The sequence below is a fragment of the Scylla paramamosain genome, chromosome 43 (genome assembly GCF_035594125.1).
Source record: "Scylla paramamosain isolate STU-SP2022 chromosome 43, ASM3559412v1, whole genome shotgun sequence".
NCBI lineage: Eukaryota > Metazoa > Arthropoda > Malacostraca > Decapoda > Portunidae > Scylla > Scylla paramamosain.
In genome coordinates this window covers 5827652-5839683 of record NC_087193.1, presented here as the reverse complement: position 1 = coordinate 5839683, position 12032 = coordinate 5827652, and the positions used below count along the sequence as shown (strand labels likewise).

At 38.5% G+C, this 12032-nt stretch overlaps 2 protein-coding genes across 3 annotated transcripts in view; both read left to right on the top strand.

Moving 5' to 3' along the window:
• LOC135093574 (lysophospholipid acyltransferase 5-like) overlaps positions 1–2089 on the top strand; it is an 11087-nt gene extending 8998 nt beyond the window's left edge. For both annotated transcript variants that reach the window (XM_063992951.1, XM_063992950.1), the window contains exon 12: positions 1–2089. This exon is cut by the window's left edge and continues 591 nt beyond it. The gene's annotated coding sequence lies outside the window, so the exon portion shown is untranslated.
• Positions 2090–2693: 604 nt separating this feature from the next.
• LOC135093573 (zinc finger protein 143-like) lies at positions 2694–10290 on the top strand. The gene is made up of 11 exons (XM_063992949.1): positions 2694–2862; positions 4228–4308; positions 4441–4539; positions 4662–4837; positions 4979–5174; positions 5430–5513; positions 6026–6144; positions 6278–6409; positions 6609–6809; positions 6969–7184; positions 8083–10290. The coding sequence occupies exons 2-11, from the start codon at positions 4242–4244 to the stop codon at positions 8284–8286; spliced, it is 1494 nt and encodes a 497-aa protein (XP_063849019.1). The 5' UTR covers positions 2694–2862; positions 4228–4241; the 3' UTR covers positions 8287–10290.
• Positions 10291–12032: the final 1742 nt, after the last annotated feature.

Sequence of the window (12032 nt, the reverse complement as noted above, 5' to 3'; positions counted from 1 at the left end):
TCACTGCCTTTATTCCATATTTTGAACTCTGTCCTTGATACATGATTGAAAATATTTTTGCATTGTAACTTTTCATTGTGGACTTCCCTTAGTTATATTATATATAGCTCTGTAAATGGATCTAAGTCAAGAAAAGTAAATTTTTCTTTTGTACAAATTTTTTGTTTATCTGAATTATTTTGTAGTCACACTTTGCTTTCTCTTTTGTAAAAATGAGATCTTATCAGTGGTCATTATTGGGAGGCACATGAAAACACTTCATAATGACAGTTACTAAAAGCAGGGATCTTATTCTGGAGCTGAACGGTTAAAACTTCCTTTGTCTTGTTGACATTAGAATAGGAATTCCATTTTGAGAGTCTTGTCCAATGTTCCATTTCCAAACCTGTACTTAACCTTTTATCCCTCTTGAAAATAGCACATAGAGTTTACTTAACAGTAGAAAAGAGTGTTCACAAATTTGTCAGATGTTGCAACTCATTCATAGTCTTGTATCTTGGTGTCTTTGATGATGAAAGGAATGGGGATAAATTTTGATAGGATGATGTTCACTAGTGGTAGCCACAGACAAACGTTCAAGCATTAGCAACAAACTATGTGTGAGCTTGAGGAGTCCCTTGCAGTGTAGCAAGACATTTATACCCTAAATGACCAGATTGTTTCTAAGAGAGACCATTTTGTAATAGTTACGGTTTTTACTTGTGGACTTCATGATGACAACATTTATAGTTGTTCTACATGACAAAGTTGTTTTATATGTTGTTATTATTTTATTTTTTTTAGCATGGGTATATCATGATAGTGAATCTTTCCAGGTATTTATTTGCAGTTCTCTATCCAGACAGGAATGTATGTGTTGTGCTGTATATACTGTATGTATTTATCTGTATACATCCATGAATGTATGCACATAGTAAAATACATGAACTTTTAAGAACTTCATCATCAATACAAATGAACCATCACTTCCTACAAATAAAAATGTGTACAATATTACACTGTATGATAGCTCACCTCTGTGTCTAGTTTATAGTGTAGTAGTTATTGGTCTGTAGTAATCTGCAGTTAGGTGATAACCAAGGTGATATGCATTCACCAATACTGCAGTGTTATTTGTCCACATCTTTAGCAGTGGTGAACATGAGCTTTGAAGTGGTGTGCTGCCTCCAGGGAAGGACTCAAGGTACTTGTGTCCCCTCATTGATATTTCACAATTTAAGCTTATGTTGCCACTGCAAATTATATAGTTTCTCACTTGAGATTTCATTGTATTGATTATTCTGTTGGAAATATTTGTTACAATCTGTATACGTTTTATTTTCTGTTATTCCATTACTGAAATGTGGTGACTGTTTAGAAGTATTACACATTACTTTTTGTTGTGATGTTATTGTGTCTTTTGTATTTGGAGTAAGAGTTGCATGATGAATCGCCTGCATTATAAAATATTGTCACCTGTGAGTAATATCAACAGATTTCTCTAAAAAGTGTCTGCATTGAAAGAAAACAATACTCATGTATGGATTTTTGTGTTCTGCAAATCTTTGACCAATGTAGAATTTTCTGTAGTGTGTATAACAGATTTGATGTGTCAAGTAAAGATGAAGGAATGAAGTGTGCATTGGTTGAAGGGGATATGCAGCATTCTAAGGTGTGACCACATTGAGGGAATGGTCTAAAATGAGGTGATCAAGAGATTGTATAAGAATGTAATAGATGCAGTAGGTGCAAGAGGATGACCCTCAATGAAATGGGAGGGCAAATTGTCTCTGTGAGAGTAAGAGAGAAAGAGCATACAAGAAGAGGAATAATTTGACTCCTGTTGTGGTCATTCCCATGAGGATTTCTTAGGAACAGTAAGGCCTTGGATGTAGAAAACATAGGTTACAGTAACCTCTTAGGTGAGAAAGAATTGTCTAGCATTTAGCATGTGCACAATGATCTACCGAGTGCCCAGAATTAACACTTACCAGTTGATTTTAGTTAGACACAATTTTCAATTTTCAAATGAACTTTTGTCATTCAGGAACAAATATTTCTATGAATTTTTGAATATTTTGACCTTGTTTCCAATAAAGAAACATAAGGACTTTTTAATTTTATTTTCACTCAATATTTACTCAAAGATTTCGATTGATCTACTCCTTAAAACATTGAAAGCAAATTAATTGGACATGAGAAGTATAAATACTATAGAGTTGGTAAAGTGGCAAGAGATCATCCTTAGCAGTTCATCAGATGAAATAATACAGTGCATGATAAGTGCTGAATGGGATGAATCTGGTGGCTGTAAGGCGTGTCCCGGGCAGGGTAGTTGATGCAGTACTACAGTGCCTACATGACGGAGCAAGGAACCTAGAGTAAAGTAGATTTACGTCTTAGCCATTAGTAAAGAAATAACTTTTTTTTTTTCCTGCATTCATACTGTAAAATCACGTTTCCATTCTGTGCTGCAGTGTAAAAGATAAAAAAATTACTAAATGCTAAATAATCCTGAATAATCAACCCATGCTAGGGTACGAAGTACTATTTTTCAAGTTCTGCCTCTGTGTACTGCATAGGTTTTGGCTCAGGCATTATTAGCAAACTGGTTCAACATTTCACGTGTTAAGAGGTTGTGGGGCATTTGCTAGGGCAGTGGGCGCAGCTGAGAGAGAGAGAGAGAGAGAGAGAGAGAGAGACCCTACAAAAGACGCCTTCTCCCTGGAATCGAGAACATCCTTGGTGAGCCTGAATCATTCCCAGCAGAGCGTGTTCCAGGTGGCGAGATAAGGCCCTATGACGCAGCAGCAGCAGCAGTCCCCGGCGCGAGACGCGAGATTGTGGAGCCAGGCGGTGACGTCACGCACCCTCGTGAGCCAGGTGAGTGATGGGTAATATTTCCCACCATGCCCAGCCTCCGAGCCGCCAATTTTCCAATGCTGGCTGCGGAGAAGTGCTCGCACTCCTCACGGGGATGTGCTGCAGGGGGCACCGTGTTGTGCAGGGGCCGAGGGACCCTGGTGGTGCCCTGTCAGTATAGTGGTTGAAGTGAGATGACCCAAAATGGCGGATGTTTATAGTTGACGTGAGTCAGGGAGAGTGTTTCAAGAGTAGCTCATGAGATAAGCTGTATTTAATATCTTCCTCCTCCATTACCTTTTTCTTCCAGCATCGCAGAGTTATTTCCATCCTCAGTGTACCTCCTCCCTGCATGTGTCTTTCCTCCCGTTATTGCTCGTTTTTACTTTGCATGGCATCGGTCTGGATTTGCACCAATTCATGGCCAGTGTGCGTTAAAGCGATGGCTACAGAACTTAGTAAAGTAAAACCTCGCAAACGAAATATTACCAGTCGATTAAAAGAATAAAAACCTCACTATGAATTATTTTAAGCCTAACCTAGCTAACGGTCAGTTAGCTCACCAGGTTTACTCTGCAGGCCACCTTCCCCAGGGACAGGTTAATCATACAGCAGCTCGTGCGCCAGTGTTGGATCACACAATTCTTGCTATTAACTATACTAAAATATCGGCCCAAACCTAACGGGGCTGCGTCCTCTCCAACCCCCTAACTGAATCAAGGCTAACGGGAAGGCTGCACCCCCCCTCGATCCCCGCTAACCTAACCCATCCTAATGGGCTCTGCCCCTCCTCGACTTCCCCTAATCTAACTTAACTTAAAGGGGGGCTGCATCCCCACGACTCCCCTGACCTCACCTAACCTACTTGACATTATATCCTAGCCAGTAGACTTCACCTGGTAGTGGGTTCATAGTACATAGGAAATTATGTTAATTTTTAGAAATATTGAAATGTCCAAATATACAATTTTTTGCCAAATACTTATAAAATTATGAAGAATTTGAGGCGGCATGTGTGTCCTCTGGGTGATTTTGACTATAGGGGTTATACAGAGAAATGACCTCTTGAAGAAAGTTTGAAAACACTTGTTGTGGTCAGCAATGGCCATAATGAAGATTGGTCTTGCAAGGCAGCCTACAAAGTGCTTTCTTCTGCCATAGAAAGGCACTTTATTCTTCTCTTCTCTCCACAGCTGCTCAGTATTATTGGTGTGTGTAGCTTTGCGTAGCTTTCCAGCAATCATATATAATAGTAGTGCCAGGAAGAATGCAGTCTGTTGTTGTGACAAAGAGCATCTTGCTGTTTCGCAACTGAACAGGAACCATGAATCATTCATGAGTGCAAGTAATTCCTTGACCTGCTTACATGTAATTTTTCTTTGACAGCTCCATCAAGAGTAATGAATGAAGAAGTAGTAACCATCAAAGGGGAGGCAGAAGACCTGCTAGATGCCTCACAGCACACAAGTAAGAAAAATTATATACTTAAGTGTTATCATATATCTCGAGAAACTGAGAAAGTAAGAGTTCCTCCTTTGATTGCTCCTTAACTTATGGATATGAGCATGTAACAGAACATGTCTTATTATTGCATTGCAGGTGTGGTGGTGGTGGAGGAGGGGAGGGGGGCACTGACAGTGGTGCTCTCTGATGGCACGCAGGCCATTGTGCACAACACCATCACCGAGGAACCTCAAGGTGCTGTCACTAAGTGCTCTGCTCTGCTTCCTGGCCTTATTAACTTGCAGTGTGATGATAGGTAAGATTATAATACTGCCTGTGGCTTACTTTGGCCTGACCTGTTGTTTTATGTTATCTAGCAGATGATGTGGAGGGTGTGGCTATCCAGCTGGATGACGGCAGGATAGGCTATATCTGTGGGGAGACACTCCTGCAGGCCACGTCTGAGGAACAGGACTCACTACGCTCCAACTCCAAGTTTGCCTGTGCCTTTCCAAACTGTGACAAGACCTACTCCTCTGCAAACCACCTGAGAGTAAGGAATAATGTTTTAAAAAATTATTTTGTAATTTATTTGAAATTTTTAGATGTTATATGCAACATTAATAATGAATTTCAAAATATTATTGATGTCATCCTTTAAAACATGATATATACTGTACTCATCATCCTGCAGACCCACCAGCGTAATCACACAGGACAGCGCCCCCACATCTGTCACACATGTAAGAAGCGCTTCACCACAGGTTATGCCTTGAAGTCTCACTTGCGCACCCACACTGGGGAGAAGCCTTACAAGTGCCCAGAAGAGCAGTGTGCCAAGTCTTTCAAAACTTCAGGAGATCTCCAAAAACATGTTCGCACTCACACAGGTGAAGGCAGTTTGGCTTTTGCTTCATGGAGCAAAGCTTTCTTGTCTTAAGCTATATTTACTATCCTTGGTTTATCTAGCATATTTAAGAGGGTTTATTTGTATTGTGTTTATCATCCTTAATTTATTTAGCACATTGAAGAGGATATGAATGGGAAAAAAAATGCTTTCATCTACCCATACCACGTGTAAGAAATTTAGCGCGAAAGAAATACTACCTATTCATGTATACTTACTCTTATCCTTCATCTTACAGGGGAGCGACCCTTCAAGTGTGAAATATGTGAGAAATCATTTACAACATCTAACATAAGAAAAGTGCACATGAGGGTCCACACTGGTATGTCATTGTGTGTTGTTGGTGTTGCATGGGAGGCTGAGGAGGTTATTAGAAGTGTTGTGTTGTGTGTATTAGAAAGTGTTGTGTTTCACTGCATATAATTTTTCATGAATGTATATTTTTTTGTAATGTTTATTGAACCTTTGCCCTTCTCTCCATTTGTATAATTAAAGTTTCATTATTGTCTCAGGGAATGAGCTATATATTTCTATATCTACCCAGTTTGTTTTTAGGTTTATATATGATTCTTTTCTAATGGTTTATAGGTTGTTGCAATTCTGTGATACTAAACACTTCATTAATCATTACATGAATGTGCAATCAGTCAATTATTATATCAAATAATTTTAAGTGTGAGGTAATGAGTATGGTTATAGTGTGAATGTGATGTGCAGTGTAGCTGCCAGATGTTCCTAATGGATAAAAAAAAATCTGAGCTGCAACATCACTGTTGGGCAACTGTATCTTTGGAATTTGGACATCACTAATAAGAGCATTCCTCACCCTGGCAGGGGAGAAGCCATATGAGTGTCAACATGAGGGATGTGGGAGGAAGTTTGCTTCAGCTACCAACTACAGGAATCATTGCCGTATTCACACGGGGGAAAAACCTTATGTCTGCTCTGTACAAGTAAGTGTGCTGCAGATCTGAAGTATAGATTATGGCTAGTATTCTTAGGATATTTTAGAGCTTTATCTTGGATTTGGGGATCAGATCACTGCAGGAAGTTAGAATAATTTTATGCTTATTGACTTCTTTTCAGAACTGTGGGAAAAGGTTTACAGAATATTCATCTTTGTACAAACACCACATGGTCCACAATCAGCAGAAGAGATATTATTGCAGTCATTGTGGGAGGTTTTATAGACAGTTGTCAACATTATCTGTTCATAAAGTAAGTTCAGAGTGTATTTTGTATTAAGTCTGTTGTCATACTTGCATTTTATCCTCAAACTATATTTTTGATGACATTTTTCTGTAATTTTTCATTGATATCTTGAGTAAAATTTCTTGTGCACTCTTTGGTAGTACTCACATCTCACACTGTAAATAATTACTAGGTAACAGTACCCATTTTACTCTGCTTCTTCCAGCGAAGTGTTCACAATATAATAGAGAACGAAGAGGGACAGATGCTGTGGATGCAGACAGGACTAGACATCCTGACTGAGGATCAGGATGGGAATGAGGTGACCATGCAGGAAGGGTCCACAATAGTGCCTGCAGCCAGCACCTCCACCAGCACCAGGGCTGTTCATCTCCCTCCAGGGATGGTGGTGAAGAAAGAGGAACAGGTGAGTTGCCTGAGTGTTTACTTAAAACACTTACTCGTACATTTACAAAGCTTCATGTGTAAGAATGGAAAGTGATAGAATAACTGATCAGTAGAAGGACACCGAATTGTTAATAGCTCTGTGACTCTTAATGATTTGTATATATTGTGTTTGTCACAGATTATTCCTGGGTCCATGTTAAGCACCCAGCTGACCATACAGGATGATTGTATTCGGATACCAACCATGGAGCTGAATGGTGTGATGGCAGGTGAGGCAGGACCTGATGGAGTGCTGCAGGATGACCAGGGCACGTTGGGTAACCTGGAGCTGGACAGTAGTGGAAATGGATCAATCTTTGTGTTTACTGATCCTGCAAATCTGGCAGCCCTACAAGTAAGACTTTGCTACCTGTATAGTTCTTATGTTAGTGATGTAGGAATTTTCTCCTCCTCTTAGATCTACTTGAAGGAGTCAACCACAAGGAAGAGTATTTGATCCTGTCCACTCAGGCACTCTGCCTAGTTGGTTGTCACATTAAGCAGATTTTCCATGGTCTCTTGTCAAAAAATAAGCATGGATTTTAGCATAAGTGGACCTACTACCATGGTTTTTCTATCGCACTTGCCTCACTCTCTCTTTGTACTATAGTCTTGACCGAGGCATTTCCGCAACAAATGTAGATGACATCTCTCTCTGCACTGCAGTTTTCACTCAGAGTGCACTTGCTTTGGCCTTAGTGACATGTAATTTACTGAAGCAGTGTAAAAAAAAAAGAATGCAGAGGGAGAAACAGCTTATTAGAAAAGAGAAGCACAGTGAAATTATGTAACTGTTGCTAGAGCTGAGTGTTGAGGACAAACAAGTCTAGGCAGTGGATAGGAGACAGCAAGAGCCAGTTTTATGAAATATTGAGACTTGCACAACTAATAATAGCCAAGAAAGACAAAAGGCTGCTTTGTGATATAGTTCAGGATGATTTGTTTATGTTGCTGATGATAATGATTACTATTATTTGTTTCTATTTATCAAAGATGTTAATGGATATTTAAGTAAAGTCATGATTCTTTGGTGAAATCCTTAGAGTAAACTGGACAGGGGGATATGCCCCTATTTTTGTCATATTGTTAATATTTTTCTTATAATATGAGGGAAATTGTTTCAGTAAGGGAAGAAATAGTTATGACTACCTATCTATATTGTTTATTTTTTTGTGTATGTAGAGGTTAGATATCTTGAATGTTGTAATTCTTCCAAGAGATTCCTGTGACAGCTTGAAATTTCTCCTTGGCAGCTGGCAGTAGCAGGGCCAACAGATGGTGATGCAGGCGTGGGAGACACAGTGGAGGTCATTCGATTGGATGACTTTGCCAGTGTTGCTGAGTCCACCATCACTGAGGATGAATCAGAAGCTGTTTCCTTAAAACCAGAGTTATGTGGACGAAAAGGGAAGCTTATTGTCATAAAGGAAGTGAGCCTGAAAGATGAAAAGTCATAAAAATAAGTCCGAAAGAGGAGAAAGTCATCTAGTTTTTTAATTTTGGTACGGTATGTATTGCTCAGTAGTTAGATAGAATCAGTCCACTGAAATATTCTTGCCTACAAGTGTAATTGATATGGAGAGAAATTATTATATCAGTCACTGGGTAAGGGTATTGCATCCAATTACCGTGTAAATGTGATGTTCTGTGGTTATTTGATCAAACCTGAGTAACAAGTGAAACAAAATGTATGTATAAAAGGGAGAATTTCAGTTTGTGGTACTTACTTTTCTACTCTTATGTCATTATTCTGTCTTTCTTGCATTCCATGTATACTGAATCCAGTATTCTAGAGGTATATCTTGACAGTCTCCAAATCTTAATATTTATTTTCTCCATTGAATTAGTACTTAATGTAAAGGAAATGGCTGGAACTTTTTGCATCATCACCCTCGGGTTTCATATACTAGGAGAGTTAATTTCATAAAGTATATGGAGAGCCATGCACTCTATTGATTCTGGGCTAGTCTAATCACTTCATTCCTCCATACATTTTTTTAATTTGATTGATTTTTTGGGAGGCTGTGATCAGTTGATACATTCCTGAGGATATGGATTTTTTATCATGTTTGGATAATAGCAGTTTTTTTTTTTTTTTTTTTTTTTTTTAGAGAAATCAAAATCCTCTGTCCTTGTGTCTTTGTGTAGCACCTTGTGGCTTGAAGAAGATGCAGAAACTTGTTACCTGTGTAAAATTTTCGCAGCTTTGAAAACTTTTAATCACTACCTTGAAATGTAATTTCATTCCATTACTCATCTTCCTTTCTTACAAATGTGCAAGTTTTATGCACAGCAGGTATTCTTGTTTGCAGGGATCTGGTTGATGTTTTCTTGATGCTTTGACAATCTTAGATTATTTCCCACTTGCAATAGTCCATTTAATAAAAATCTGCAATATTTACTATGAAACAGCATTGTATTTAAAGTACACAAGTTCACTTACTGATTCAATTTCTAAGAACCTTAATTAATAGTTGATACAGAATAGTGAATGCAAAACTGAATATAATGGACCTCTCATTCTTGGTTGTAGTAATTTTGTCCAGTCTCGACTTCAGCACTTACTCTGCCCCTGCATCCATCACTGTACCCTGCTTGATGTACAGTAAACTGTTCTATTTAATTTAGCTGGTTCTGCAATCTGTATCCTCAGTGTTAGTCTACATTATTTTGAAGAAGCTAAAATACCAGTAGTTGTGGTATTATGCCCCTGTTATGGTACAGTATTACCAAGTCATTCTTAACTTTTATTAAGTTAACAGAAGTGGTGGCTGTAATTTTCTCCAGGATTTCACTAGTGATTACAGATATGGGATATGTTATGGTCTGTAGTTCTAGTGCTTCTACAAGGATGAGTTAGAGATTGTTTCAGTGACCTTTGCCATTAATGTGGAAGAACTACCTGCATTGTAGCTCCAGTCAGCTTGAGCAGGAAAAAATGAAGATTTTTCCTATACAGTGGGTATAGGTTTTGATTTCAACCTACTGGTTTTCTTATAGTGGTGGTTTTCTCCAATCAATAACATTTACTCCTTTGTTACAAGCATTTCATCATCACCTAAAGTGCCCTTCAGATTTACATAAAATGAGTTCAGATCTTAGTAGGGGTAGATAACTTATCTGGCATCCACCCTTGTAGGATTGCCTGGGAAATTAATGTATATAGTGCTGTTTCCAGGCAAGCTGTATGTGGTTCCCTTGATGCAATGGCTGTGTGTATCAGAGTAGTGGCTGAGTAACCTGTCAAGCTCAGTAGGTCAGGGAAATGGGGCTTAGGTCAAGTGTTTCGCTATTTCCTGATCTTTATCTTTATTTCCTGTGGAGGGCAGAACTATGCTAGGTTTGTGTTACTGTTTAATCTGTATGTAAAAATTCTCTCTCTCTCTCTCTCTCTCTCTCTCTCTCTCTCTCTCTCTCTCTCTCTCTCTCTCTCTCTCTCTCTCTCTCTCTCTCTCTCTCTCTCTCTCTCTCTCTCTCTCTCTCTCTCTCTCTCTCTCTCTCTCTCTCTCTCTCTCTCATTAGACAAAATACAGGAATACATATAAGCTTTTATATTGTAATACTTCATGCTGTGAAGAGAATGGGTAGAAAATGTATTAATTTATTTTCTGTTGATGTCTTATTATATTGTACCAAGCTGGTGTTGCAAAGCCATGTTAGTTTTACATTACTAGATTCCCACCCAACTCCCTTTAATGTATGTAAACCACCTCACTTGTGTCTTATTTATAATGGGTGTGGAAGGAGTGGCTGACTCATGTGAGCCAGCAGTCTTACTTTCATAATGAGATGTATTTTTAGAATGTGACATTCTTGGAGTGCCACTACAACTATATGGTCAGTTCAGTGAAGTGCCCTGAAGGTGAAGAGTTTCTGATAGATCAAACTATTCAGCTGTGATGGTCTGAGATGGTACTTTTTAAATAAGCACATTATTATAAGATAAAGATTTTGTTTGAAAATTTTTCTAAATAATGGTATTCTTTTGTCACATTTTACTCTAGAAGCAGAACACAAACTGTGATTCTTCTTGCAGAGGAGAGAGGCTGAAGTGGATGCTGAGGTGTGTGAGATTTAATGTATATAGTGTATATAAGGTGATTCTCAAATGTATCACAAAAATGGTTACAGAATGTATTACAGTTGTCTGTGGAGCAAATGCCCAGGTGCAGATCTCTCTCTCTCTCTCTCTCTCTCTCTCTCTCTCTCTCTCTCTCTCTCTCTCTCTCTCTCTCTCTCTCTCTCTCTCTCTCTCTCTCTCTCTCTCTCTCTCTCTCTCTCTCTCTCTCTCTCTCTCTCAAATATTTGATTTTAATCATTGTATAATATGTAAGATGCATGTTCCTACATTACAGGAAATTTAACATCCTGTAAATTTGCATTAGAAAATTGTACAGAAATATGAACTTGCACAAATTTTTGTAACTAGTCCTTTATTTAAGAAGTGTTGATAGTACCTTCCCTGGAGCTGTATGAGATTGGTGTTCTTGTTTTCCCCATGGTGTGGGTCAATGAGTGGCCTGGTGTTGTCTTACACCTGTGTGTGTGTGTGTATGTGTGTGTGTGTGTGTGTGTGTGGTGCCTGTTTTTGCATCCTGGGTCGGGTTTCCTGCATGTTATGTTGCCTTTCATGGGAACATTGTGGAGAAACATGATCTACCAAGAATGTACTTGAATATTTTCTAATGACTGTCAGTCTCTTGAAAGAAAGAAAGTTAGATTTTACAGGATTCAGGTCTGAGCACTAGTGTTCCAAGAAATTGTAAATTTAATTATGGAAAGTTGTAACACCAGGGCAGAACTTTGAATAAATTTTGAAAAAAAGATAAATTCATTCATTGGTTGCACAAACCTTAAGAGCTTTAGTGAGACTTATTATATTTCAATTTTTTTTTTCAATGTGAAGGGAAATAACACTAATCAAACATTAATGTAAAATTGTTAAACTAATTTCTAAAGATCATATTGGTATATCTACATAAAACCTGTCAATATGATTGACTTCACTAATGGTATCCATTATCAACTAATGGTGTCACCGCGAGAAGAGTAAACAGGAATATCATACGGCGGTTTACTCGTCATTCGCTGCGTCCATCGATCTTCGTGTATTTAGGAAATCATAAACGTATTACATTCGTAACTCTGGGAACGATTTTATTTTACTAGATGTTATAACTTACTTGCAAGCGTCAAGTCTGGG